General features: G+C 41.6%; 1 protein-coding gene across 2 annotated transcripts in view; it reads right to left on the bottom strand.

Annotated features, from left to right (window-relative positions):
- PTH2R (parathyroid hormone 2 receptor) overlaps positions 1 to 26,846 on the bottom strand; it is a 124,201-nt gene that overhangs the window by 35,794 nt on the left and 61,561 nt on the right. Inside the window, exon 5 of one of the 2 annotated variants that reach the window (XM_064515322.1) lies at positions 2,272 to 2,359. In XM_064515322.1, the coding sequence (XP_064371392.1) occupies positions 2,272 to 2,359 (88 nt within the window). Of the gene's footprint in view, positions 1 to 241; positions 418 to 2,271; positions 2,360 to 26,846 lie in introns of those variants that run through there. The other variant, XM_026116404.2, reaches the window with a different exon arrangement.

The raw sequence follows: 26,846 nt of genomic DNA, 5'->3' as shown, positions 1-26,846 counted from the left end.
CCGAGAAAGTAAGGCAAGTCTTTAGAGCTTTCCTAAAAGGCACCCGGGCTGAGAGCAGGCGGACCGCCCCGGCCACCTTTTACCTCAGCACAGAACCCCCCCGGCTCCAGGCGCTCCTCTGACTCGGACCACACAGAAAACCCGCCCTAAGGTAACGGCTCGTCCTCGCGCCGCCACACGAGCGCCGGCCGGGGCAACCGCCGCGGCGGCCCCCCTCACGCTGCCCGCCCGCCGCTCCTACCTGCGCCACGGACAGCAGGCACCCGCTCAGCGCCAGCCAGCCCAGGACGCGCGGCCCCCGCGCAGCCATGCCGGGCGCCGCCCGCTCTCCCCGCCGCGACTCGGTCCTCGCCGCCCGCCGAGGCGCGCAGGCAGCGCCAACCGCCCAGCCCGCGCCGCGCGCGCGCATGCGCGCTGCTCCCGCGCGCTCGTCCGGACCGTTAACGGACTAACGGTCTCCCCAACGGCCGGGCTGACTGACCGCCCGCGCGGCAACAAGGCTGCCCACCCGCAGGGTTGTCTTACCCCGGTTTTATCGGCGCTGCTGTGAGCCCCGAGCCGCAGAGCAGCTCTGTCCCGCCATGCACTGGCCTGGCCATCCTTTGGGTTCAAAGGCCGTGGGAAGTGGGATTTTGCCCTGGCCAAATTGCTGCCTCCCATTTGCCTCCCCAGACAGCAGCGCAACTTCTGGTGCTGGTTGCCTTGTCGGCCCAGGAGAAGCCCCCCGGGTTATCCTAGCCTGAGCGAGGGTGCCCACATTTCTGCCCTGGCAGGCCAGGCGGGGGCCAAAAGGCCGGGACGCCTCCAGAGAAGGGAGCTGGCAAAGGCCACTCTGCTGAGTCCACATCACGGGCTTCTTGGGCAGAGCCAGCCTGGCACCGCAGCGTGCAGGGAAGGATGCCAAGTGCTCAGCAGGAAGCAGACTTGAAGGAAAAATATAAGCCTCCAATAATTCTTTTAAAATGAAATTTTATGAAAACATTAAAAGGAAACAGAAGTCTTCACTGAATGTTTTCCACACAGTGGAAGTACATTGCCCTTTTCTGGCTTTTTTAGAGTTAGTTGTGGATGTTGTTTTTACATTTAAATCAACTCCAGGCATAGATGTAGCTTGTATGAAAACATGAGCTTGGGAAACCTGTGTGAGTCATGTTAAGACAGATCATCTACACACAACAAAGTGCCTAACAGAAGGTGGGACATGGTCCCTGAATCAAAAAACTTGACTGTTCTCCTCTCTGATGGAAGTAGGCCCTCGTCCTGAGCCAGCGTTACTCAGTCACTGATTTTAATTACTCTATTGCCAATTCATACTCAGTTTTCCACACTGTCCTCATTGCTTTCTGGAGCAGCAAATATTTACAGTAATATCCATGTGAATCCCAACCATTTTGCCTAAATGTTTATTCAGGGAAAGGATGTATTAAATCTCAAGTAAAAGAACCAAACAATAAAAAGTAAGGGAAGGAGAACAGACGCAAAAGAAGAACCACCAGCTTCTTGTGCTTGTGAACGGGGATCTCATGAAAGACATCCAAGATTAAGAAATGAAGCCAAATGGCACTTTCCAACCACCAAATAGAAACCTTTGTGCAAGCATCTAGTAGCAGTGGTATTACAAATACATCATAGGCAGAAGTGTGGCAAAGCTGCTAAATAATAGCATTACTTGAAAAGACTCAGGAAACAAACATTTGTCCGTAGAGAGTCTGTGCATTGGATTTCTACCCTGTGTTTTGATAGCTAATGCTCTAATAAAAGCATCTGGAGTTCTTGGATCTAATATTTGAAGGCCTCTAAGTTTATCAGCTAATTAGATAAAGGAGGACACAATAAGGAAGTATTTCACCATCTATTCTGTTTCTGTAAGTAGGAAAAGGAGAAGACCGCTCTGAGTACAGTAGTTGGCCAATTAAATCCAAATGTTCATGGGATCAGCTCACAGTGCACTTATTCAGACTCTCTCAGCAGTGTCACTCACTTGGACTGCAGTGAAACATCATTTCAAGTATCTAACTGCAATTCCATTTCTGAGCACTGTATGTAATAAAACAAAAATGAACACAGCAAAAAGGGAGCACCGCAGACAGCATATGAGCTCTGCCCACGGAAGAGACTCCGTTGCACCAGCAGGGCTGCAAACACCACACCGGGCCCCCTGCGCCAGAGCTCGGGAGGTTCCCTTGCCTTGCCTGCGCTTTGGCCCGAGGCAGGCAGGAATCCACCCTCCTGATCCAGACACTTCTCCATGTGTAGCGCTGACTCACTCACAGTCACGTGAGCTGCGAGGCACTGGTGGCTTCCAGGTACCGCTGGTGTCCAGGACTGGGTGGACTCTAAGGAATGTTCCCTTTGGAACCTGAAAAAAGTGGAACACAAGAGAGAGATTTTAAAGATAGACTCGAGAATTTCTGCTCCCTCTTCACACTCTTAACCTCTGTGGCTATCTGTAGAGCTGTTCGTCAAGGGCATGGATGCTTTCGGAGTTTCCAAACTGAAACAAAAGGTAGGAAACATTTGCCATAATCTTTTGTCCTCTGTTCCTGACCATCTATTGGGCTGTAGATTTCTTGGGCCCGAGCCTGTGATCTATCGGATAGATCCCGTTCCTTTTTTTCCTTAACTGACTCATGCCTATTTTTGATGGACAACAGGACTTCCCATTTATTATTTTCAGTGACAAGTAAGTGAATGTTGTCCTCAGAGTATGACTTCCTGACGCCATAGCAAACCCTTTTAGTCCACATGATCTGACTTGTATTAGTACAAATGCTCATTCAATTACACATCAAGGAACGCGGGCATTCTGTGGGGGATTTAGAAACAATGTGTATCCCTAAATTAATTTTTATTAATGTTTTACAAAACATGCTGATAAGCCTTTTTTCCAAACAGAGCTGATAAATGCCTGTATAATTATTTCAGAATAAAATAGAAGCTGCTTTCTGTCTTTGGCATTATAAGCCGATTACAGTCAGTTTTCTTCATAAAGACATTACAACCCTGCAGTAAGATTGTTTCTGTATCTAAGCTAAACACAGCAAGTAATTAATTACCTTTAGGGCAAATCACCATGAGAAGTCCCAAAAGACGCACTCCTGCAATATGTACTTTGGCATTACTCCCATTCGATTAATGGGAAGCAGACTGACTTTGGTGGAAGTTTTACTGAAAGACTGAAGTGCCTGTAAGTAAGCCCCCAGCAGTGAAATCCTCCTTAGCAGGAGTCACTTGCAGAATGCAAATGGCAGGTCCTGCCTAGAGGTTTTGGGTTTTCCCACGGACTTGTTGATTTTCTTTGGGCTCTGGGACGCGGGCCTACCTTCGAGCTCCAGCAGCTCCCAGCAGCTAGACCCACAGAGGGGCTTTGGCCCTGCTGGGTTCCCATGTGGTACGTGCTACCCAGTGGGTTTAGCCCCTCAGGCTGCACACAAACCCAGCCACAGGAGGAAGCAGCGACAGGGAGGACGCTGTGGCATGACCCAGCTCCAACACTGGAAGTTCACGTGAGCAACAGCTGCCTCAATCTCTCTCCTGAAATGTTTTGTCTGTGGGTCAAGCAACCACGCTCTGACTGTGCTTCTGCTTGGCGTGACAGTGAGTGGGTGCGTGCCTCCGCAGCCCTGTGGGAAGGGTTGGTTTCCAGCAGCTGTTCCACATCTTTGTGGATCTAGCCCCAACAAGTTGTATCGGGGGGAACAGGCCACCCGTAAGACACAAAGCAGCATGCACTCTCTTCCTCCCTGCTTCTTTAAAGAGATGGTCCATCACAATTAGAACAAATTTCTCCTCACACACATTGTTCAGTTTCATATTTTATACAACCAAGTGTATTTCTAAAAGTGCAAAAGTGAATTGTTCTTTCTTCTTGATTTAGCAAGGAGTTGCAGGGACTACTAGCTTAAAAATGTCACTTACAAAAATCTGTTCAGGTTCGGTGCACTTGCAAAAGCGGTTTTATTTGTGTATGCAAGTGTAAGGGGGAGGCTTATATTGAGACAAGACAGACAGCCAAATTGTATGTTGAATCTGCATTCATAAAATAGCAAAATGATCTTGCCACTTAGTAGTCTGTTTTGCCTTACACGGGAAATTGTTTCCACACTCTCATTTGTGATAGCAGTCTCAATTGAAGGAATTCTTCCACCAGCACCAAGACAAAATAGGTGAGGAGAAAGATTACCTTTTTTCCTGAAGCTGAACAGCTGGGTGCCTCAGTTGTGATGTTCCTGTAATTCACTGACATTAATTTTAGGCTTGTATCCTTCCCATCCTACATCTTGTATTCTTATTTACAGCTGCTTGTACCCATGCAGAATGAGTGGAAAAAAAGCTGCTATCGGGCAGACTGTCAATGCCATGCCTCCATTCAGCATTGCTGTGTGTTTGCAATGGGAGGGCAATAATCTCCAGCTCCTTTTGCCCTGCATTGCTAAAGGCAGCCCCTCACGTGCAGCTACCTTTCTCTCCTCTTAACACCCAGATTTGTCTGTTTGTTCTACACAGTACTTGAGATTGCCCCTGTCTTTCCACAGGGAAATATAATTATCCTAACTAATCACAACTGTTTTTTTGGTCTGGTCATTGTAAGTCACCACTTTCTAACCATTTTTACGTGCCCATTCCACAGCATTTCTCTTCCTTTGGGTTTTGTTACCATTCTCCTCAGGTCCATCTCTTGCAGTAACTCTTGAGACAATTCATTTTTGACAGAATATCTGTTATATTTCACAGAATTTTAACATATGTCATGAATACAATGAAGTCAGCAGAAGGCTGAGCTCATTTTCCAAAACAAAAATTGTCTGATCAAGAAGGAATTTTTTTTTAGGGAATAAAGTGAACAGCAGAGTGAAGTCATTAACCTTCAGTTCAAAGGTGCCATTCTTTACAAATTCTCAGACTCTCTGTTATTGCGCTTTTTTATTCATCAGTAACATAATGATTCTTCCCAGAGGAAACAGAAACAAAGAAATGTGTTGACAGGCAGCAAAGACGGACCTGGTTTCCCTAGGTATGGCCAGGGCACCGATATCGTGTGGAATGATCTGTCTCCAATTCTAACTGGGCCACTTTCAAGGAAGCTGATTTTGTTTAGATCTGTCACAAAAGGATAGCCCCAGCAGTGAAAGCTGTGTAAAGTGGTACTTTCCTGCAAGGTAAATTTGCTCCTTCTGTGGATTCAGATAGATCTGCTGACTCCAATGATGAAAGCCTGTTTTTTCTTTCCTCCTGTAGCCCAGGGATGACTAGGGGAGCTGGAATCTGTTCTGTCTTGCATATTGCCAAGAGAATGACTGAGTCCAGTCTGTTTCACTGGGGCAACAGGGATGTGGAGATTTACCTGAAAACTTTCTGTGAAGACAATAGGATGCTCATTCTTGCACACAGATGCCAAATGAGTAGAGTTAACTCACAGGATGTGCCACTGAAGGACACTTTTGCAGTGGAAGAGGTTTCTTAAATACTTGGTGGGTTTGCTGGATTTAGATCAAGGTAGAAAAGATGAACAAAATAAAAACTACTGCTATGCTACTGTGTACATCTGTGGTGCTCCCACATATTGGCTACTGTGTTAAGCTTGGTTGTCCTTTTAGAAAATGTTACAGCAGAACTAGAAAAAATACAGGTTGGACAAATAGCAGGAGCAGAGGTATGGAGTGGCCTCCAGGTGAACAGGAATTACACTCTCCAGCTCCTAAGGGAGACAGGCTAGAAGTACCTTGAATGGTACAAAGAAAACAGATGAGGAATTCTTCTCTATTCACCTAGCACAAAAACAGTGGCCCCCAGTGAAACTGTAAAACAGCAAGCTAAAAACAAGCAGGAGGAAGCTTCTCCTGTGTAACCATTACAAAGGAATTCACTGTGGACACAGAAAATGCAAAGGGGCTCAAAAAGGGGCTAGACCAATTCACAAAAGATAGATCCACTGGTGACTGCTAAACTCAATGGTCCAGCTCATGAAGGTCTTCAATAGCTGACAACTCGGGAGACTAGTTAGGGGAAGGATCATTGCCTTCATGCTCTGTGTATAATACACATATCCTCTTTTCCTAAACATCTGCAGCTAAATGCCACCAGAAGCATTACCAGCCTAGGTGCATCACCAGTATGACTCAGTACACTAGTTCTAATGGCCTAAATTAGCTACACACTAAACAGATTATTGACTGGCACAAGTCACTGCAAGCCTGTTGGTATTTTTATTGATATCAGTGGGGGTGAGGCAGTGCAACTGCCCATGCTCACTGGGCAGTGCTCTTGACAGTGAACTAAAACTGATGAGATCCTGTTCTAGCTACTCCAGCCATGACAGCTGCATAGGGGTAGAAAGCAAGATGGAAAGTTGAAGAGAAGCTGCAAAACGTTTCAGTAATATCAGATTTGACTGAATATAGTGGAAGAGTTGATATGCTGAATAATAGGGGCTATCTTAATGTAATTGCTTGAAATTAGAGTGTGGGGGTCTGAAACTGCAGGGAGATCACAGCCTTGGTAACGTTTTCCTGTACTGGCTTCAAGAAAAACAAGGCTGATGTATACACTCTGCACGAACGTGCGCGTGCACGTGTCTGCCTGTCTCAAGCCAGTTTCAAGCAATTTTAACAAGCAAATATCAAGTTTCCATGAGTTTCATAAAAACAGGCAGTGAGGTAGAGGAGATAAACCCGACTAGTGACAATTATAAATGCCTTATCCAAAGAAAAGGCTTCAAAGGTACAAGAGCACAAAAGGGAAGAAGAAACATGAGAGAAATCCTACAAATGTAGCAGTTGTAGGAAAAACTCTAATCAGAGCTCATAGATAGAATGTAAGCATAAATCTGTAAAACAAAAACAAAAATAGGCTTCTTTAGTTTGTTCAGTATGGCATGACATGAACAGATTATATGGATTAATTTTCCATTTCCCGGCAACTGAACAGTGCCAGCAGTTACACAACTGTGTCAGATAGATAGCTGTTTGATAGTATTACATCTTAGCTAAAATTACACTGTCAGTTTTCTGAATTAACCTAACTGTACAGTTTCCTTAGATAATTACCCTAGTACATTATCTTAAAGCATGCAGTTTGCTTGCCAAGGCTTGATCTAGGAGCTCTGCAAATGTATTCAGCAACAAAAGGGATTCTTAGTAGATAGTGTCTGCATAAGGTTGGAAAGGATAAGAAGTCATATAGCCGAAATCTGTCTTTCTCTTCCTTCCCTTAACTCTGAAATCTTATTTCTGGAACACACTTCACCTGATTTTGAATGATATAAACTAGGGTTCATTCCTTCCTATTTGCCCATGCAGCATGTGGAACCATATCCTACATGGTGCTGACTGCCTTTTTCTTCTTTTATGCTGGTGGGAATTGAAAGCACTGTGCAGTTCAGCGAGTGGAACTCACATGATGTGCACCAGTAGTTTTAAGCTTTCTTTAAGTTTAAAGAAACAAAAAAAGATTTTTTTTTTTGTCACCAACATGCTAACCATTTCAAGTGTATATGTATGTTTTTATATAGACTAACAGATGCGATCCTGATTATTGATTTCCCCTAGACTGATTACTTAGCTACATTTACAGCAGGGCTAGAATACTGTGATTTACATATGCTGATTCCCTGAAGATGTGCACAAAAAATGAACTGATTTTTCTAATATGCTATATAGAAATCTGAAGGAGCAATGCTGACTTCTGGAGATACTAGCCAACACGCTCATAAATGCCAGTAACAATACACAGTGCAGCAGAATATCATATTATTGTTTGCTACTGATACAGGGTTTCCTCCAGCAAATGAATGATGCATTGATTTGCTCTTGCCTAAAGACCAAATTATACAGAATTCCTGCCAATAATGCTTAAGTCTCCTTTGAATGTAGAGAAAATTCAACTTTTGTTAGGTGCAGCTATAGTATTTTTAAAATGTAATTAACCTTAGATAAACCTATTGCTTTAGCTATGCTTGGAATATGTATCTGAATCTGGGATATGTCAGTGTAAAAATGAATTAAAATCATAATTCACAGCTTAGCATCATTTACACTGAGGAGGCAAGATGGCCTGACAGGAGATCAGATACACATGGGAGTGCAACTTCTGTGCATGCATCCTCAAGAGACAGAGCAACGTGCATGAATAGCAAGCCTGAGCACTTGTTACCATGGGGTATCAGAAAGGCCGAGGGTTTAATGGGCTTTCTAAACACATTAGATCTGTGTTGGACTGAGGAACAGAGGTCAATAATGAAATACCACTTACTTGGCAGGTGAGAAGGGGGGGGGCTCTCACTTCATCTGAAGTTGTTGGTGTTTGCCAGACAGTGCAAAAAACAGCCAGATTGCTCAGCTCAGCTCTGTGCCTCCGTATGGCTATATGACCCTTTTGCACTTGTGCTTGCCTCTCCTGCTCTCCATCCAGCGTGCAAATCTGGACTCTAAGCAGTTGGGGCAGGGCTGCCCCATGCAGGGACAGTGATGGAGCACTGCCCTCAGCCTGGGAACTGAAGATTATCTTCAGCCCAGCACTGAAAATAGGATCCAAAATTAGCCTGGCTAGGACAATCTGAGCCAGAGAAGCAATGCTTACCATCCCCACTGTATTTGTGTGTATTTGTGTTTGGTAAAGCTCTCTATATATACTGACATGATCTGAGGGGCAGGCAAGCCTTTGGCCCTGATATGGATCTGAAGGGACAGTAATAATCACACAGTATCCCTGTTTTGCATGGGAATGTTATGGTGCCCTCTTTAGCTTGGGGCTGCCTCTGAGCTGGACCACCGCAGCCCACCTCCTTATCATCCATACAGAGCCTCAGAAATGGTGAGGGCAAGAAAATTCCTTCAGGCATATCGAAAACAAACCAATTTTCTTCAAACTCTGTTTCATACCTCAAACTTTCTCTGCTTCTGCTGAGCCAGATAGGATTGCTGTTAATCCTTGGGAACTTCTAGGGCCAGGCAGAGGGAACAGGTCTTCCCAGAGCCTGAGGCTCGCCTTACTCATATCTCTCTACAACCCAGGTATAGGAAGTGGTTTGGTGATGGCACAACCCAAAGGAAAAATTGAGATCTCTTTCCCAGAGGCTGAGTCCCCTCTATCAGGGGGCCAAGGCTACTCCAAACACATTTAGACTGGACGGTGTCTGTAAGTGACATTGCTGCAAGAAGCAGCAGAATTACATAGCAACATAATATAACCTCCTTTATCCAGCTTTATGGGCAAGGAGCTGATCCAGTGCTGGGGAGACCCATGGCAGGGCCCTCAGCCCAGCAAACTCCTTTGTATTTCAAGGCTTTCTGCTCAGATGTATTCTGTGAAGCTAATCTTGCTTTTCAACATTGTCATTCAGAGCAGGATCTAATCTTTCTGCTCAGATTGTCGTTTCTGGCTTTTTCCTGCTTGCAAAACCCAAGTGAAAGCCACAGTCCTGAGAGGTCATCACGGCTGAGCTCCTACAAGAAACAGGCATAGACATGTCTCAGACAACTATCTCCCCATGGTCCTGCTGCAAATGGGTTATGGTCTGCTGTAAGTGTCTGAACTCTGGGTGACACAGTGCAAAAGGAATTGTTATTTTGTACCTGACCTTGAATTCCAATCGGGATAATGATAAGATGCACTGTTCCAGTTTCCCTGAGGAGTGGGCTACGCAGTTTCATTTGTAACTAAAACACATTTCAACATGCAAAATTCACTGATTGCTAAATCTTGAAATCACAGTTAGAAGACAGAGTAATTGGTTCCCTTAACTTCTGCTCACCAAGGCCAAAGATATCAAAGTTTCCTGTGTTGTGGTCCAAATGGTTATGAGACATCAGTTCAGTCAAATCCAGAGATCTCATCCTGCAGAGGAGACCTGGCATATACAAATCATTCTGTGTGGCTAGAACTAGCTAAAATTTTTGTTTGTTTTGTAACTGAAATCTTTGTTATCCTTGACTTCCTTTTTTTTTTCCTTAGAAATTTCTAAAATTTAAATCAGACCTTGTAAAAAAGTATAGCACTATTGGCTTTTGATACTCACTGCTTTTTTCCTCTCTATTTTTGCATGGAATTTATTTGAGACAATTTTGTCCAAAAATTATATCAAATATAATTGCTATTCACATTAAAACTAAGTATACTTATTAAAATGAAAAAGTTTATTTGGGGGTATTGGTAAAACACTTAAAATATTTTACCTACAGCAACCCTGAAAATCTCTGCCATTGTCTTGCATTTGGGTAAAGCTGTGTTCCCCCCATCAACATGAAAAAAAAATCACTCTAAATTAGAATTAGCTAATGCGCTGTCACAGGTTGTAAATTACAGATCTGTTGAGAAAAAACTGACACTGGATTTAATATATTTAGACATGTACTGTAATTATGAGATGTTGAGTTGGCAGAAGTGCCATATGTCAGTTGAGACAAAACTGAGGTCCCAGTGACTTTCAAGGACCAGTACAAACCCATGGAGACTTTGCAAAGAGTAAGGTTAACATCTGTTCTAGCCAAGTTTTAACTACTGCAATTACATTCCTTTTCTACTAAATCATACTCTCATTCTCCTAAAGATAATCTCTCCATTTCAACTGAATATGATGTTTTTCTGTCTTTCTCAGCTTGTTGTATAGTGCTGCCATATTATTTAAAATGTCTGGCATAGAAATGGAGAGAAAAATGGGAGGGTGAAGCTTGGTAGATCCAGATGTAAACTGGTAAAGCTCTTTGGAACTGAATGGAAAGTATCAGCTGGTGATGGGAGAGCACCTGGCTTGATCCCAGGCTTTCAAATTGTCCACTGAAAAGGCTCTCCAGAGCTACCAGCAGTGAGGTCTTCCTCTTTCAGATAATCTTCTTTTTTACAGTATCCCAGTTTTGTCTGAGGAATAGCATTGCTTCTGTCATCAAAAGCACAAACTGAAACAGAGCAGGATAAAGTGTCATGAGTTTACTAGCTGTCAAACACATACTTTATTTATTCATGAATTTTTGGATTTTTTCATATTTACACATAGAAACACTGATTGCCTTTTGAATGCCATGAACCTGTGCTAAGATGATTGACACATGCTGAGGACTTGGTTCACAGCTCCTACAATGCTGGTGTTTTGGTGTTTGTACCACTTCCCAAATCTACCACTGATTTTCCCACTTTAACAGTGTTTGCTATTCAGCTTGTTGAATAGAAATTAACTATATTAGAATGCAGTAAATACAGTGCTATAAAATGCAACATAAAGGGAATTTTGGAAAAAGCTGGGAGGAAAGATAATTTTTTTTATGGAAATGTCTTCAAGTAAAGAGTGAAGACTGCAGATAATGGTATGTACTGTATTAAAAAAACCCTAAAAAGGAATAAATGACTCAAAATTACAGTCTGCATTAATTGTGTGCTTTTCTGAACTGTGGGAAGCCTTTTAAATTTTTTGGTGGAGAGGAAATAAAATAATGCAAGTACTGTCACACAGTAAATGAATGTAATTGGTCAGAGAGATAGATGCAAGTGTTATGCTTGATATAAGTTACAGTGCTGGTTGAAAAATAAATCCTTAATGTACACTGTAATTCTGTTAAAAATGCCATTGTAGTGAATGCCTTTCAGTTGAACGGGCCCCAAAGCAGTACAAAGTGCAGGGATAAGTACAATAGGCAAAGAAAAGGAACCATTAAAAATAAATCCAGTGCCATTATGTTTTATAGGAAAATAACAGTCAAGAATTAAAATAAAACAAATCTGCTAACACTATTAATTAATTTTTTAGTTTCTTCTATTCTTAAAATGGCTGCTCACTGAATTTTTTGCAGTAAAATGACCTTTAAAAGGTTTGTTTACCAGGTGTTTTAGCAGTGAAGTGTCAACAGTGAAAATAGAGAATGTCCTTACACCCTGCTGGAGCACATTTTCCCCTGTGCACAAGTTAGATCACAGTCCAGTACAACTCTGAGGACTTACGTAAGTCACAAATAAGGTACTATCACTGGAAAGGAGTTAAATAGACGTACTCCAGCTTGCTTCAGTTGTGGAAAGGAGACAGTAACTCAGCCATCCCTGGTGCATGGTCCCTGGGATGGCTCTCCCCAGCTCAGCTCTGGGCAGAGCCTAATATGTTAGCTAACCCCTCACGTTTGCGTTTTCTGTCCTGGGAACATCAGTGCTGGTGGTGTTACAGGACTTCTGCAGTTCTCTTGACTGCATGGGTCACAGCGCCCTTCTGAGGAGGAATTTTGTGAGGATATATAATGACACTGTAGTGGAAGCTGGATTGGACTGAAAGTCAGAAGTGTGTGGTAGTGTATTGGTGGCATCCACTAGCTCTGCAAGAAAGGCTCTTTTCACTCAGTAATGTCTTTCAGTGGGATAAATTTTAACAGTTCAACCTATAGTCTCCAATTTAAATTTAGAAAGCGAAGAAACCACAAAAAATAATACCTGTGTCATTATGGATTACAGGAAAATAACAGAATTAAACTAATTCTGCTGATGTTGGTGATTCATTTTTTAAAGTTTCTCCTTTTCATTAGAGATCTATTTGCTGAATTTTCAGCAGTGTGCCCTTATGGCCAAAGAAGAACCACGCATATGGCACAATGGCTTTATAGCCATCTTTCTATTTTCTGAGATAATGGCAGCCTGTGATATCTCCAACAGAGGGCAAACTCACAGACATAAACATAGAAAATTGAAAATATGATGGAGAGCTACTCAAGTGATTACACATACGACCAGCCCAAATCTAGAAGGCCAGTGCTCAGTCACTAATGAGGCTGGTCAAACCAGAGCTATCTCCATTAAAGCCAGACAAACGTGTCTGTAGTGACCCACTCTCCCTGCCGTGGGCTCTGTAAGGGTTTATTAGTGCAGAAGCCAGGCTGCCTCTCTGCATTTGTACGTGAAGGTCTTGCCAGACTTTTTAGCTCTGGCTCAAAGTCAGACTTACATACCCTCATTTCTGAGCGCACAGTGCAGACCTGCTAGGGTCATTCTGCCTGCTCCTTGTATGGGTCTGATAGGATTTACTCACCTAGGAGCTGCAACCCTTCAAATTACTTTAATTTGGGGTACACCTGAGCAGGGCTTGGGAGCAACTGAGCTGTATCCATGCAGAGCTGTGCCCATCTGGAGCTGAGATGGTTCTGGATGGAGCTAGCTCAGGAGCCTCTACAGGTAACCTGGATAAACTGCCCATAGATGCATTCAAACCTGAATGTCTCACTACCATAGCAAAATAGGATATTCTCACATAGCCTTTATTATCTTCTTAATGGCATTACCATTTTTAGAGCTGATATGAACACAGATGAGGAAAAGAAGTATTTTTATGATGCCCACTAATTTATATCCCAAATACTCCCTATAAGCCCAGCCCAGCACCCACTGAATTCCATCAGTTTCGTTAGGTCTCAGAGCTCTGCTCGTGCCATATCAAGGTTTTTCTATGAACTTACACAGTCTGAGGCTATTATGAACATCACTGTATGTTCATAGCACAAAACAATACTGGAAAGCTAAATGATACTGCTGGAGGTGAAGTTACATTTCATCACCGATGCTCATCTTGCCCCTATCCTTTAGCTCATTGTTCCAAAACTCTTTATTACTGCAAGTTTGATCATTAAAATTTATTGCTAATCGGTACTTCTAAACGTGGCCAGGGTGCTGTTTAACTGTGTATCTCCTCCTATCACACCTCCAATGTTTTCTTTGCACAGGCAGAAAAAAAGGTTTCCATTCCCCTGCTCTGCAAAGGTATCTAATGCTTCCTACCTTGCTGAGTTTTTTTTAAAAAGTGCTGAGTCCCTTAATTTCTGTTCCCTTAAGTAGCAGGCACGGAGGAGCTGTGTCACACTCCACAAGAGGTGCAGGCAGATCTGGCTGGGGCGAGGCAGCGCTTCAGTGGGATGGCTAGTACATTTATTTGTACAGAGCCCGGCACAGCTTTGGTCCCTGAGCTTAGCTTTCTTTAACAGATGTCCCTTGTGGAGCAGAAGGTACAAGCGGGAAAAATGTTGCAGACTTCCATAAAACAATGTTTTACTCCTCCAAATTAATCAACAAAAGCATTGTAGTTAAGTAAGTATCGTGAAAGACCTTATGAATACCCAAGACAGTACTAGAGGCAGTCATAGGTGATACTCTTTCTGAACAGCAAAATTTTCTCCCAACAAAAAGCAGGGAGCAAATATAAAATAGGATTTGTAATGATAGCTTTAGCTTTATACTATATATATATATAAATATATATTTTTATATATAGAAATATAAATATATATATATATACTATATATATAAAAAATAATTTCTTCTTAACAATTGCTTTGCTATTTTCAGGCTGAAGGCTTTCCTGCAAATTGCAGTCCTTATGACCACTCAATCTTCTCTTCTGTTGGCTTCAACCCTGGTTTATAGGGACTTCCTAAACACACAACACATGTTTGTAGGAGCATGGAGAACAGGCTGACAGGGCTATCAGGAGGTCCATCTAGTCCATACTTTTCCTCAGATCAGGACCAGCTATCCACAGACACTCCCATCCAAGGATGGCTGGTCTAACCTGTTTTTAAAAACATCTGGTACCAGGGATTCAACAGTGTTCCCAAGTGGCTTGTTCCATTGCTTCACAGACCACTCCCTAATAATACCCAACTTCTTTGAAGGTCTCTTCCCCACAATTTGCATCTCAAACAGCTTCTCAGGCTGGAGTCAGTCAGTTGCTGCCTCATCACCGCCCAGGCAGAGGCTGCCCGCACCAGGATGCTGTTGCCCAAGGCCTTCCCACCTTCCATTTCCCTACATGTCCCCCTCAAGCTGTTTTCCTGCACAGCTTAAATTGAGGGTAAGGGAGGGGACATGTATTTCCCCCACAGCCTCGGGAGTGTGGTGTTAGACTTCTACAATGTTGAGACTGCTTCCTGCCTTCATGTTTTCTTGTAGGGTCACATTAGGCCTCTGGCCTTTCACCCTGCGTGTCTATGAGAATCCCACCCTACTTGTGACATGTCTACATAGGCATTTTGCTTAGGTCTGTGTATTCATCTCAGGGGATGAGGAACTTAGAAGTAAGTGCCTTTATGACTGTAACCTAAGCCTCCTGACAGTGTTTTAGCCCTGTCTTCAACTGTCTAGATTGTTGATAATGTAATAGTCTGGGGTTGAGAACCTCTTTTATTATGCACTTCTGTGTTTTTTCCAGCACAATTGACAAGGAAATATAACGGAAAAATGTGTATGCAAAAGAAGAATTTCCATTTGCTTTGTACTGCTCCAGTAAGGATCAGACCTGAAACCTTTCAAAGAACAGACATTCATTTCCAGACTGTAATACTAAAGCTGAAGTACAGAGAGGGACAGAGGGACACACTCTGACTACCTTGTGTCTTACCTCACCTACCAATCTGAGCAACATCTACAGTAAAAACAGCCATAGGTTTAGCAGAAGTGATTGGAGAAACAAGGAGTTGCCCAAAGTTTCACTTACAGTTAACGACCTTTTGCAACCCCTTGGGCTCCTATAGCTTCCTAACTGGTTGCTAATTCCCCCTGAAGCTTAATTACTTCTGTGTAGCTACAAACACTGGACTATCTGATTAAAACATGCATGTCAATTACGGAATAAATTGAACTCTCAGCACTAACAAATACAAACAAACATTTCCTTGTGTTTAAACTGTGTGTGTGTGTTTTTAAATACAGTCTATTAAAATTTCTCATTCAGTCACTGTGGCTCGCTACTTAAAATCCATAAAAACAAAACACAAGGCAGATTGAAAAATAATTCCAATTACCACAACAGGGCTCAAACATAAGCAGTAACTTCTTTCCATAACCCTAGGGACTAGAAATGCACTAAAGCAGAGAAATACCCTTGAAAAATGAGATTTTCAGATAATCATGATTGTCAGAGTTGGAGATTATGAAGAGAGAAAAATCAAATTCCAGTTCTTTGTCTTAATATGGGTTATAAAATTTTGATGCTAATAATATTCATGTGCTTTAGCAGTCTGTCGTTGTTTAGTAGCTGTAGCTCACTAAGGAATTCTGCAGAGTGTTGTAAATAAATATTATTACAAACAGAAAAAAGCAAACACCATTTACACTTCTTTTTCATAACAACTTTAGATTTTGTGTTAATCAATGAATATTTTCTCTTGACAAAATATTCTTTTCTAAACTGGCTACTATGTGCAAGTTAATAGAAACAGGAAAGAACTGGTAAGCTGAACAGCACAAAATGCCTTGACATGTCATTAAAATTACCAATTTTACAGAAAATCATATTAAACTCATTGTCAGGTATGCGAATTATTCCAAAACATACTTTTAGATTAATAATCTAAAAAAATATTTATAAAAGCCTCTAAGAAGGTCTTGCTTCTACTAAATAGGTCTGTTTTAGAAGCATGTGCTGGAATTTAATTAGTTTTGTAGGAATATTTCTGAAATGAAAAGTACAAATCAGAGAAACAATCATTCAAGTAAGTGCATGCTGGGATTTTTTAGCTCAAGAGGACATAGAAAACAAGAGCCTAAATCTATATCTGCATAAACACCGCCTTTGAGCCCCGCTTGCTCACAGCAGGACTTAACCAGCAAAGGACATAAATGTTTGCCTTGCAAAATGTATTAATTTTATTGGAAACTTCACTGAGAACAGAGGTTTTCTAATGTTAAAACTATTTCTACCTGTAGTCTGTCAAGTTGTTTTGTTTTTAGTTCACTTTGCAGATAATGCTCATGTGAAAAGAGTCTGGCTTCTGCATAAAGATGAAGCAGAAATTTTGCCATCGGTGTCAGTGGAACGACAATTTCCCAGAGGAAGTTTAATCACTTATTAGATGTAAGTACCCAAATTGGCTTAAGCTTTTGATTATTTCATGTTCCTGCAACCTGAAAAGCTGTTTTGAGTCCTTATGTCCCCTTTGTATCTTCATGTGCAAAGCCACTCATGATAAAAAAAACCCACATCATTGTGATTAATGTGTTTCCAAAGCAGAAGTTTACAACCTAGTGGATGCCAGGATCCTGGGAAAAAACATCTGATGATTTTGTATTTATTTATTTTTACATTATATCATAAGTGCAGTCTAACACTTGCCACTTGCTTGATAAATAAGAATAGCCCACATTGGTATGTCCTGTGTGAAAATGGGATGTCCAGTTCAGCAACATCTCTTTTTAAATACATCTATTTTAAGATGCCTCTCAGAGTTTCATAAACATAAGGAAAAAGAACACGAAAAAACACATTTAAAATATCTGATGTGTCCAAGCTTCCTTTGGTGAAGGGCATTTTAAAGAATTTAGCCTCTTAAAGAATCTCCTCCTATAACTCTTTGCATGAGTTTGAGATGGCACCAACAGGTTTTATCTCAAACACTGTTGATATGGAACATACTCATTTGGGCTTCAGAACATGTTGTGCTGAACAGAGGCCTAAATCTATAGCAATGAATTTAAAAAACAAGTAGTCAGCAAAAGGCAGTGTCTATAAGACTGTAGTCAATACTGGTACTACTATGCTGTTGTAAATTAGGCTGTATATCTTCCAGACAGTAAGTGGACCAAGTTCCGCACTGATTTTCATCCCACTAAAGCAGGCACAGCTCAGTCAGGTATGAATTTTCACTGTTTTGTTGAACACCTGGCTAAGGGACATCTAGAGTATCCTGAAGTTTGGAAATTAGGGTTCATTTCCTAATTCCAAAGGTAAACCAGGAATGACAGAAGGCAACTCTCTCCAGGTGAAAAAGACAGCACAAATGGATAATGAATACTGGAAAAATTGTGGCATGGCCACCATAAAATCAACAATTAAAGCACCTACAAAAATATAGCCAGAGTTTCAAAGAAAAGCATAGTCCTAAAAGGTGATAAGAACTCTGCCACCAATTTAGCAAAGCATCTGCCTCACTTTAATCTCAGGAGGAATGGTTAGCACGCTGTACTGTAAGTTAGCAGCAGTGTGATTTATCAGCTTACTGTCTTCGGTTCTAAGTCAGGAGGAAGCACAAAATATTCAAACCAACACATGTACCTGCATTCAGATCTCTGTATTAGCAAGCAGTAATACTTACAGTATTTCCAAAAGATCAGCACAATGGTTTAATAACATATCTAAACCTCTCACCTATAAAAAGATGACATTTTTAGTTGCTTAACAAGATGCAGTGTTTCTGTTAGTTCACATTAATACCCAAAGAATTTGCTGCAATTCTCAGCAAATGCATCCTCAGAACATGATCATCTATTAATTAATTAATAAATGTCTAGTAATAATTTAAACCCATACACATACAACATACACACATTTAAATAACATATAGAAAACAGTACATTAAAATGTATTTAATGTGGAACGAGTATTACCATAAAAATCTCAGTTCAGTGTATATGTGGGATACTTCCGTTTTCATTTTTTCTTAGTAGTTCTGTTAGTTATTTTCTCATCTTTATTTTTCTACTCTTAAGCCTTGATTTGAACCTATCTGTCTCTTTCTCAAGCTTTGAAATATGCACATACCAGGAAGAACTGGGGTGCAGAAGGCCTATGATATAGCTGCCCAGGTGTTGTGTATTGCCATCTCATTCTGCTCTCCTTACATAGTCTCTAAATACCTGTTTTAGGGTGTAGAGTGGTTCAGATTTTTCTCAAATCTCCGTAGTAGGTCAAAGAAAAGCATAGTGCTGCCCTTCTGACTTGGGACACTGTATCAGCAACGTAGAATCATAAAGTACATTTTTAAAAGCATTAGGAAAGTTTAGTTCATATTTAACTGTGTTTGGCTAAAGAAGAATATAAACATTTGAACTGTGTAAGATGTTTTATAATGTAGCAGAATAGGGAATTGGATCAAATACAGTGAGAATTTATTATCTCTTACATGTCTTATTGGTGTAAAGGCAAGTAAAATTCTGATCTGGCAATTCATCTCTCAAGCTCCATGCGTTGCAAGGACAAAGCCATTCCCTTGTACAGATTTCTGTATTGTATACAATACAATACAGCTCCTTCACTAGCACATTTGCAACAATCAGCTCTGTTTAGTGACTTCTTATGATAGTGGCACTCAGAAAATGGAACCTCCAGAGGACACTGCATCAGTACATGGATCTGTGTAACTCCAGCTCTGCTTCTGTTGTGTTTGAAATGACAAAAAACAAGACAAAAAACAAAACAAAAAGCTTCACCTAATCCCCTCAGATAGCCACTAGCCAGCTGGCTCTACTTGAAAGGAAGATTATCAAGGCTGACTCTTGATAGTCCTACAGTCCTCTGCCAAGTGGTAAATTACAGAAATACAAAATAAATGATGAAAGAACCCAAGATATAAGTTACAGAGAAACATACATGGCACAGGGCAGGTGAACATCAAATAGAAATTATAAAAACGGGATGAAGTTTGTAGGCTGAGACAACTTTTCTCACCTGTGATGTTTCCTAAACATGATAGCGTATAGGAAATAAAAACAGCTTGCAGCATAGCCATTGAATCCACACTGACTAGACTCCAATTTAGGTGTTTTTATTATCTCCATCTTTGCCTATAATTTTATTTATTTCCTCTGAAACTGGAGAAGCCAATTTATCTTTTACTATGTCATCCAGCCCATTTACTTACACCACCTGCAGCCTTGAGTTATGTGCTGCCATAGATCAGCTGGCTGGAATATTGTTCAGGTCCCATCATTATTTTTCATTGGGGGTTCAGGTTGAATTATAGCAATTATAGTCATTTTGGTTCCATGCATAAAGGTATATGTAACACCTCTGCTGGAATTGCAAGCAAAGTTATTCAACATGTGTTTCTCTACCGATTCATTTACATGGAGGCCATTTCAGTGATCCTGCCACAATGTGGTTTCAGGCTGGGATGCAGACACTTTTTTCTTCTCAATAATCAGAACCTAGCAACCCAGCTGTTATGTTACTTTGGGGGTTTTTTTGTTTTTTCTTTTCTTTTTTTTTTTTTTTTTAACTTAAAACCTAGTCATAGAAATGTGAAAGCTTAGCTCATCAGCATTTTAAAGAATACATCAAGAAGTAAAAGTAGGAACACAAAGGTTATGAATTAATGGAAACAAAATTTCACGATAAGTTAAGCTAACTTCAAAAAAACTGAGATAAGTTGTCCTCAACAAAGTATTTAAGCTCATAAGTAATGAGATCTAAGTTTATTTGTATGTATAAACATGTTCTTGAGTCATGGACCATCAGAAAAAACTGCAGACTAATACTAGAGATAGTGAATAACTGCATGAGGCTGTACTTAGCTGGAGCTGTTATTGTAACACTGTCGCCCAAATGAGAGAAAAATAAGGATGCTCCAGACATAAAGTCTCCAATTTGTCCACTTCAGCAAAGGAGGGTCATAGTCTTTGCCAGCTGTACCCAGCATGGTACTTGCAACCACTATAATGAACAGAGAATACAGGGTCAGCTTTGTTAAAGGGTGGGATGATGCCATTTTTAAGGTGAACACGGCTGCTATTTAATACAGCAACTTGCACTGAACCAAGCCTCAGAAATCAAAGGTACTGCTCACTGCAACCAGACATCACTAGCTAGTGGTAAGGAAAAACTTCTCTCTAATGCAGAGGATGGGAAGGGGCTTAAGACCTCAGGACTGCGTTGTGTTCAGAGATCAAACACATACTTCACTCTTCAAACATCACAAAGTTAGTCCAGTAGATCCAGTAAATGAGAGTCAGGCTAGTTCTTATCAATCTAATTTTATCTATGTTGCTTAGTTACCATTAAACCTGCTGTTTCTAGTCAAAATCCCCCTGCCTGCCCTTCAGGCAAGGAGGCTGTGCTTACCTATGTAATACTAACCCCAGCTGAGCAGAACTCTTTAACATCTCCTTAATAGTAAGCATGTGATTGAGTTTATCAGCCTCAAAGACAAGGAAAGTTAAGTGAATTCTTCAAGATAGATGTATATGTTATATTCTTTCCTGGATTTTAGCCAAGCCCATACTTGAGAGGTTGCATAAAGAAATAAGGGTTTACTCTCAGCTGGAGGTATAATTATTTTGTTAGTGACTGCTTTAAACAATATTAGCTTTACTAGAACTGAGTGTACCACTGATGTGTATTAACAAATGGAACAGAGAAACAATACAGGCTCAAAAATTTCTTTAAGAAGGTGCATGACTCACACAGCTTCAGCACTGCAAATAAATAAAAGGTCTAGGGCCGAGCTTTGAGCCCTGGGAAGGAGCTGCCTTGCGCAGCCTAGGGAGGAAGCACTGCTTGTTTAGCTACACTACCCCAGAGGCATAGTGCAATTCTGGGAACCCTGCCTTGCAGGAGGAAGTTAACAACTCATTCAGAAGCAGACTTTGAAGAACTGTCCCCTTAGGAAAACACGGCAACTACTCAAGTTGGTGCTGGATATCACTATTTATTTTGGAAGTAGACTCTCCTGGCATGCTCAATCAGCTTCAGTGAGAGAAGACACTTCAGTGCGACCACTCCTCTTCCCACCAGACTCCTTTTAGGCACTGTAAATTTCTATCTTTTCACTCTCCCGTTTAAAAACAACCAAAGATGCTTAGGAAGGTTAGTTAGAAAACAGGGGCTAGGAGCAAGCTCTTAAATAGTCCTTAAGATGGCCTTCTGGGGCTGAACTGTGGTGTCAAGAAGGACCAAGCTCTTAACTAGAAAAATGTCTCCTCCGTCACCAAGTATGCTGGTGGTCAGTGCATTTTCCAGAGCTCTTGGATGCTTTGGTCAGAGGCTGGTTGGAGGTGGAAGACAAGACAACCCTGAGATTATACAGGTTTAGAAATGAAAGGGGCAAAATCAACAAAGGGATCCAGGCTGTGTCTTTCTGCATAGCCCCAAGCCCCCTCTTGTTTTTTGGAAACTGAAATGTTTAATTTGAAGGCTTCTACACCAGACTTTTGTGTTATTCTTGTAAGAATTTGAAACAAGGATGTTAGTTAAGAAAAGAAAGAAGTGGCTTTCCTATTATTTAATAAGAAAGCAACTGCTTGATACCGCAAGGGTTTTTACCACAAGGTTTTTTACATATGCAACTGAATGCTTTTTTTATTATTATGTGTGCCTAAATGTTGGTATAAGTTTTAAAAAATAGTATTTCATTAACATGCAATAATCTGTCTTGTTAAATCTCACTGATGAATTGGCTCTTCAGTGGATGAGTTAAACTGATCTTTAACACTCTCTGTGATCACCAAAAGCTTCATGCCAAATAATTAGCAAATAAGAATGCAGAATGCAGTGTCAATGAGTAATAAGATATTTACATTACTAAAAATAGAACCTGCTCCCTTAATACATTACAAAGTTGTTGGACTTCATAGGCTGAGCCAGAGGAGAAGGAAAAAAAATTATTCATGAATATTATTTTACAAAGAAAAAAAAGTATTCCATAAAGGTATTAGAAATGTTATTAAGAATCAGTTTGTCTGCATTGCAAAGTTTGCCTAAAATAGTCCCATGGGAATATCTATAAGTGCATAAATAGCTCAGCCCTGCAGTATCTCAAACATTACTTAGATTTTCTAGGACTGAAACTATGAGCTAGACTTCTAATGCTCTGCTTTCAGTGCTGGTACAGTATTTGTCCAGAAGAAAACAGTGATGCCATATACATGTCCTAGAAACCAGTTTCAAAACAAAAGAATATGGCACTGAGATAATAATACAAGGACAGTTTCAAATTGGAGCTTTGATGGAGTTGCTTGTTTGGTTCTAAGAGGCCTATGTCATTCCAGGAAGCCCAAGAGAAAACAGGCTAGGTAAAGCTGATTTAAGAAGAGGGAAGAGAAAGTGAGACGCAAGAGCTAACTAGGTATAGGAAAATGGACATGACAGATTTTTTTCTTCTTTAGGAAGGAAGCTGTTGGACAGTCAAAAAGATCCACCCCAAAACCCAATCAGAGGTAATCCAGAGAAGGCAAAATTCCAGCCATAAGAGGTTAAAGTGCAATAGGAGAGTTCCCATTGCCTTGGCTCGGACACCTAGTGCAACATACCACTCCTGCCTGTGAACAAACTGCATCTGGAAAGCCCACCCAGAGACACTTTTCTCATGCAGGCAAGATGACAGCAATCCATAGACCTGAGGACCTGCTGCGGACCCAGAGGCACAGGCTGGCAGAACTCTGCAGCCCTTGACTTCGTGTGAAACCGACCATCGGACCATGATTTGCCGCCCATCTCAATGCACATCAGAGAAGCATACAGGTAAGACAACAGCATTTTTTTGTGTGTTTGTTCCTCGTGAAACCACCAATGTTGATATTACCATTTGGGCGATGTTCCAGTTTGATTAATTTCCGTTCAACAGTATATTTTGTCATTGGGTGAAACTCTTTCATTACAGTGCTGTTTTAACCCTTCAGATATTTCCAACAGCTAATGCTGTTCAGATACAAAATGTGCATTGTATTTCAGACTGAAGACCAACCAAAGTTACTTTTTGCACTGTGGGTGTTTTTCATTGATGTTACTGAATTGAATTAAGACAGTTGAACAAGAATGCTTGGCTTTTTCCTGTAACAATTTCACCCAAACTGGCACATTGCAATACAACTACATATCTCAGCAGGGGGACCACCATCCCCACCCCAAACCCTGACCCTGCTCTTTCCCATCACTGTCTTTTCAACTCTGATTCTGAGAACAGGCTTGAAGTGTCTGTTCTGACTCTTGCAGCCAATTTTCCCTGGGAATTCTCCAGCTATTGGTAATGTATTGATTACTTTAAGCATACATTTGAAATACCAGACATTCATTCTGAAGAAGGAGATGCTGAAACCGGCTTGGACACAAAGAGAAAGAGGGAAAAATCAAGTCATCCGGATAGGAGGAAGCTGTAAGAAGTTTGTTTACTCCATCCTAGAGCATAATCCTGCAAATTGTTGAGCACTCCTGCAAGGCTGAAAGCACATGCAATTTCCATTTGCCAGAGACAGCATGGACAACACTCAGCATGAGCGCTTGGCACTCAGCCAGGCTGAACAGCTGGCTGAATGGAGAAATCTGTTGCAAGGCATTTGTTTCACTGGGGTCAATAGTGCCAGCTACTCCTGACACACTTGTCTCACTAGTTGTGCTATACAAAAGTATTGATCCTTCCAGAAGTGGATGTTGCAGAGCTTCACTGAAGGAGATGCAGTAGCTCACTAGCTGCAGGGCACTGGGAGATGAGAATCAGGCTTTCATTCCTCACAGATGAGGGTATTCAATCAATGTTACATTTCTGCCCCCTCTTCACACCCACACACTTCTGCCTCTATCCAAAGCTTTTCAAATGTGCATTTACAGCCAGTAAAAGTAAAAACAGAGATACCACAAAAATTTTTCTTTGCACCTCAGATTTAACGCAGCATTAATGGATTTGTAACTGTTGAAAGAACAATTTCAAACAAATTTGTTTCTGCAGGTTTTAAAAGTTCCCAGCAGGCAAGCATCTCTTCCATGCATTTCACACACACGCAGTGAGGCCAGAATGGCACAGGCTCTCAAGGGTCACAGAGAATGAGCTACGGCAGTATTTTTCATTATGCTGAAGATATGCCAGACTAGCCAGGATAAAAATGAAATTTATTTTCCTCTCCTACAACTGAGATGGACAAAAACAAAATCTGACTGCAACTGAGGAATAAAAAAAGGTATAAGAGACCATGATCCAACACGGTACACAGGTTAGTAGATGACCGTGGCTTACACTTCCATGCTATGGCTTCCTGTGGTTAACTTCCCTGGAGATTCTGTTCTCTCCCACTACTCAGAGACCGGTACTGATGTTCACATAATCCTGATTATAATATGGTCAGTTGTTTCTCCTGTCAATTTTCAAATGACATATTGGCATACATATTAATGCTACTGTCTGTACTTGACAACACAAGGAACTCTGAAAAGCAGAGAAACAGGAAAGTTACAGAAAGAAAGATGGTGAGAAAAGTTAATCACGGCTTATGAGGGGCAAACCATCATGGTGTCCACAACCTTAATCATGCTGATCTCCTACCTGCATCCTGGGATAGCATTCAGGCACAGAAAAACAGGGTATGAAAAAAATCAGGGGTTTAAAAGTCTTAAGTTCTTTGGAGCACTGAGAGGTTGATGCAGTACACATTAGAAAGGGCAATGAAAGGCAGGGAAAAAGGAACACTCATTTACATGACCTTCAGGTGCCCACCTTAATTGCTAAGCTAGCCAGCCTTTCTTCCGACACCCTCGCTAATGTCAATGGGGAGCTACTGCTAGAAAAGGTAGTTCAGAGAAGCCAAATTACATCCCTACCCAGAACTACCTTCTCCAGAAACTTCTCTCTCTCCACAGGCCATAGAGGGGATGTAGGACCATCTCAGCCAGGTACTTACAGTTGGGTGCTGTGAAAAGCTTCTCCTCTGTACCTTAAAGTACAGAGAAAGTAGTATCTGTGAGCAAGAGTCTCATAAAAATCACCTGGGTACAGTATTGGGTTGCACACAGATGGAAAACAAGTAAAACGAACAACATGCCTGCTCTGGCTTGTCAGAATGTTATTATTACTTTGAATAATAAATGTTCAGACAATGCTTGCCTTTTATCACATATATATATTTTGAACTTTAAGTGCTGTAAATGATGAAAATATTGTTTCATACCAAGCATTGTATGTTATTTGTCAGTGAATAGGAGCACAGCTATTAGTAAATATTCTGCAGAAAACTACCCTTCTACTGGACATCAGCATGTTTTTGTACAGCTCAGGCAAAATAAGCATTTGAATGAGGAGAGCAGAGATATGGCTGCCTTTGTTCCCTCCAAACTGTCAGCCACACCTCTAAATGATCTTTCTGTTGAAACTTTGAACAAGAAGTTTGTGGCAGGTAATTAGAGGCAGCAAGGCAGCTTACAAAGAGAACTGATTTTCCCCTCACAGGATCAAAGTGTTCTAAATTTTCTCTTTGAATAGTCACAGTTCTGGTGTGCCTCACTGCAGAACGTCTTTGAAGCTTTTCATAGATCTGACTGCTTTGCTAAGACATGCTGCGTGGACAAGAGCTGCATTAGAGGGCTGTTTTCACAAAGCACCAGACGTCCCAGACACAGCTCTCTCAGAGCACCTGGTTGCGCCTCTGGGGACTTCTCCCTGCTTTCAAGAACCTGCTACGAACATCCTTTCTCCAAAAATTACTCCAAAATTTCTGCTTTGGCCTGTTCTCTATCACCTGCTTTGGCCACCTGGGAGATCTCAGCTGGCATAGCGTCCCCCCCATGACACATCATGTGCCACCAGAAGGTCCCTGGCCCTCTACTGTCAGCTCAGCTCCGTGGGAGACACTAGAGCAAAGGAGGGTCCTGTCTCCCCACTAATATTATTTCAAAGGAGACTCATGGGGCTGCCTGGGGTCCTGCTCCAAAAAATGAGAGAGCTTGTCTGCAAAGGGCTCTCTTTCCAAAGTGGAGAGGAGCGGGGGGGAGAAGGCAGAGGGGAGGAGAGGGATAGGAAGAGCAGCAGCTTCAGACCTGTTCCACTTTCTTCTCTAGTCTTTCCGCAAAAGGAGACAGAACTTTCATGTCCCTTCCTACTCCACAAATAAAACAAGAGCTTCACACCTATTCTTCAGAGCTGCTTCCTGTGGCTGGGCCACACCAGAGAAGCCTAGAGATTTCAATGGAAAAGCACCTTCATTCTCCTCCTCCTCCTGCTGCTGTAGTTCCTCCACCCCGCCAAGAGCATTGCCCAAACTTGGCGCCCCCAGGACTCTCAGGTGGCTTTGGCCCTGCAACATAGCATCTTCCAAACCCTCTGCAGCCCTTTTAGGAGGAGAAGGAAAAAAAAAAGCACAGGGCATTGAGCAGATCAAGAGGATCTATGGCAGGAAGCCACAGTCACTGTTGTTCA

Source organism: Dromaius novaehollandiae, chromosome 7, assembly GCF_036370855.1.
Source record: "Dromaius novaehollandiae isolate bDroNov1 chromosome 7, bDroNov1.hap1, whole genome shotgun sequence".
Classification (NCBI taxonomy): Eukaryota; Metazoa; Chordata; class Aves; order Casuariiformes; family Dromaiidae; genus Dromaius; species Dromaius novaehollandiae.
This window is presented reverse-complemented; position numbering and strand designations above follow the sequence as displayed.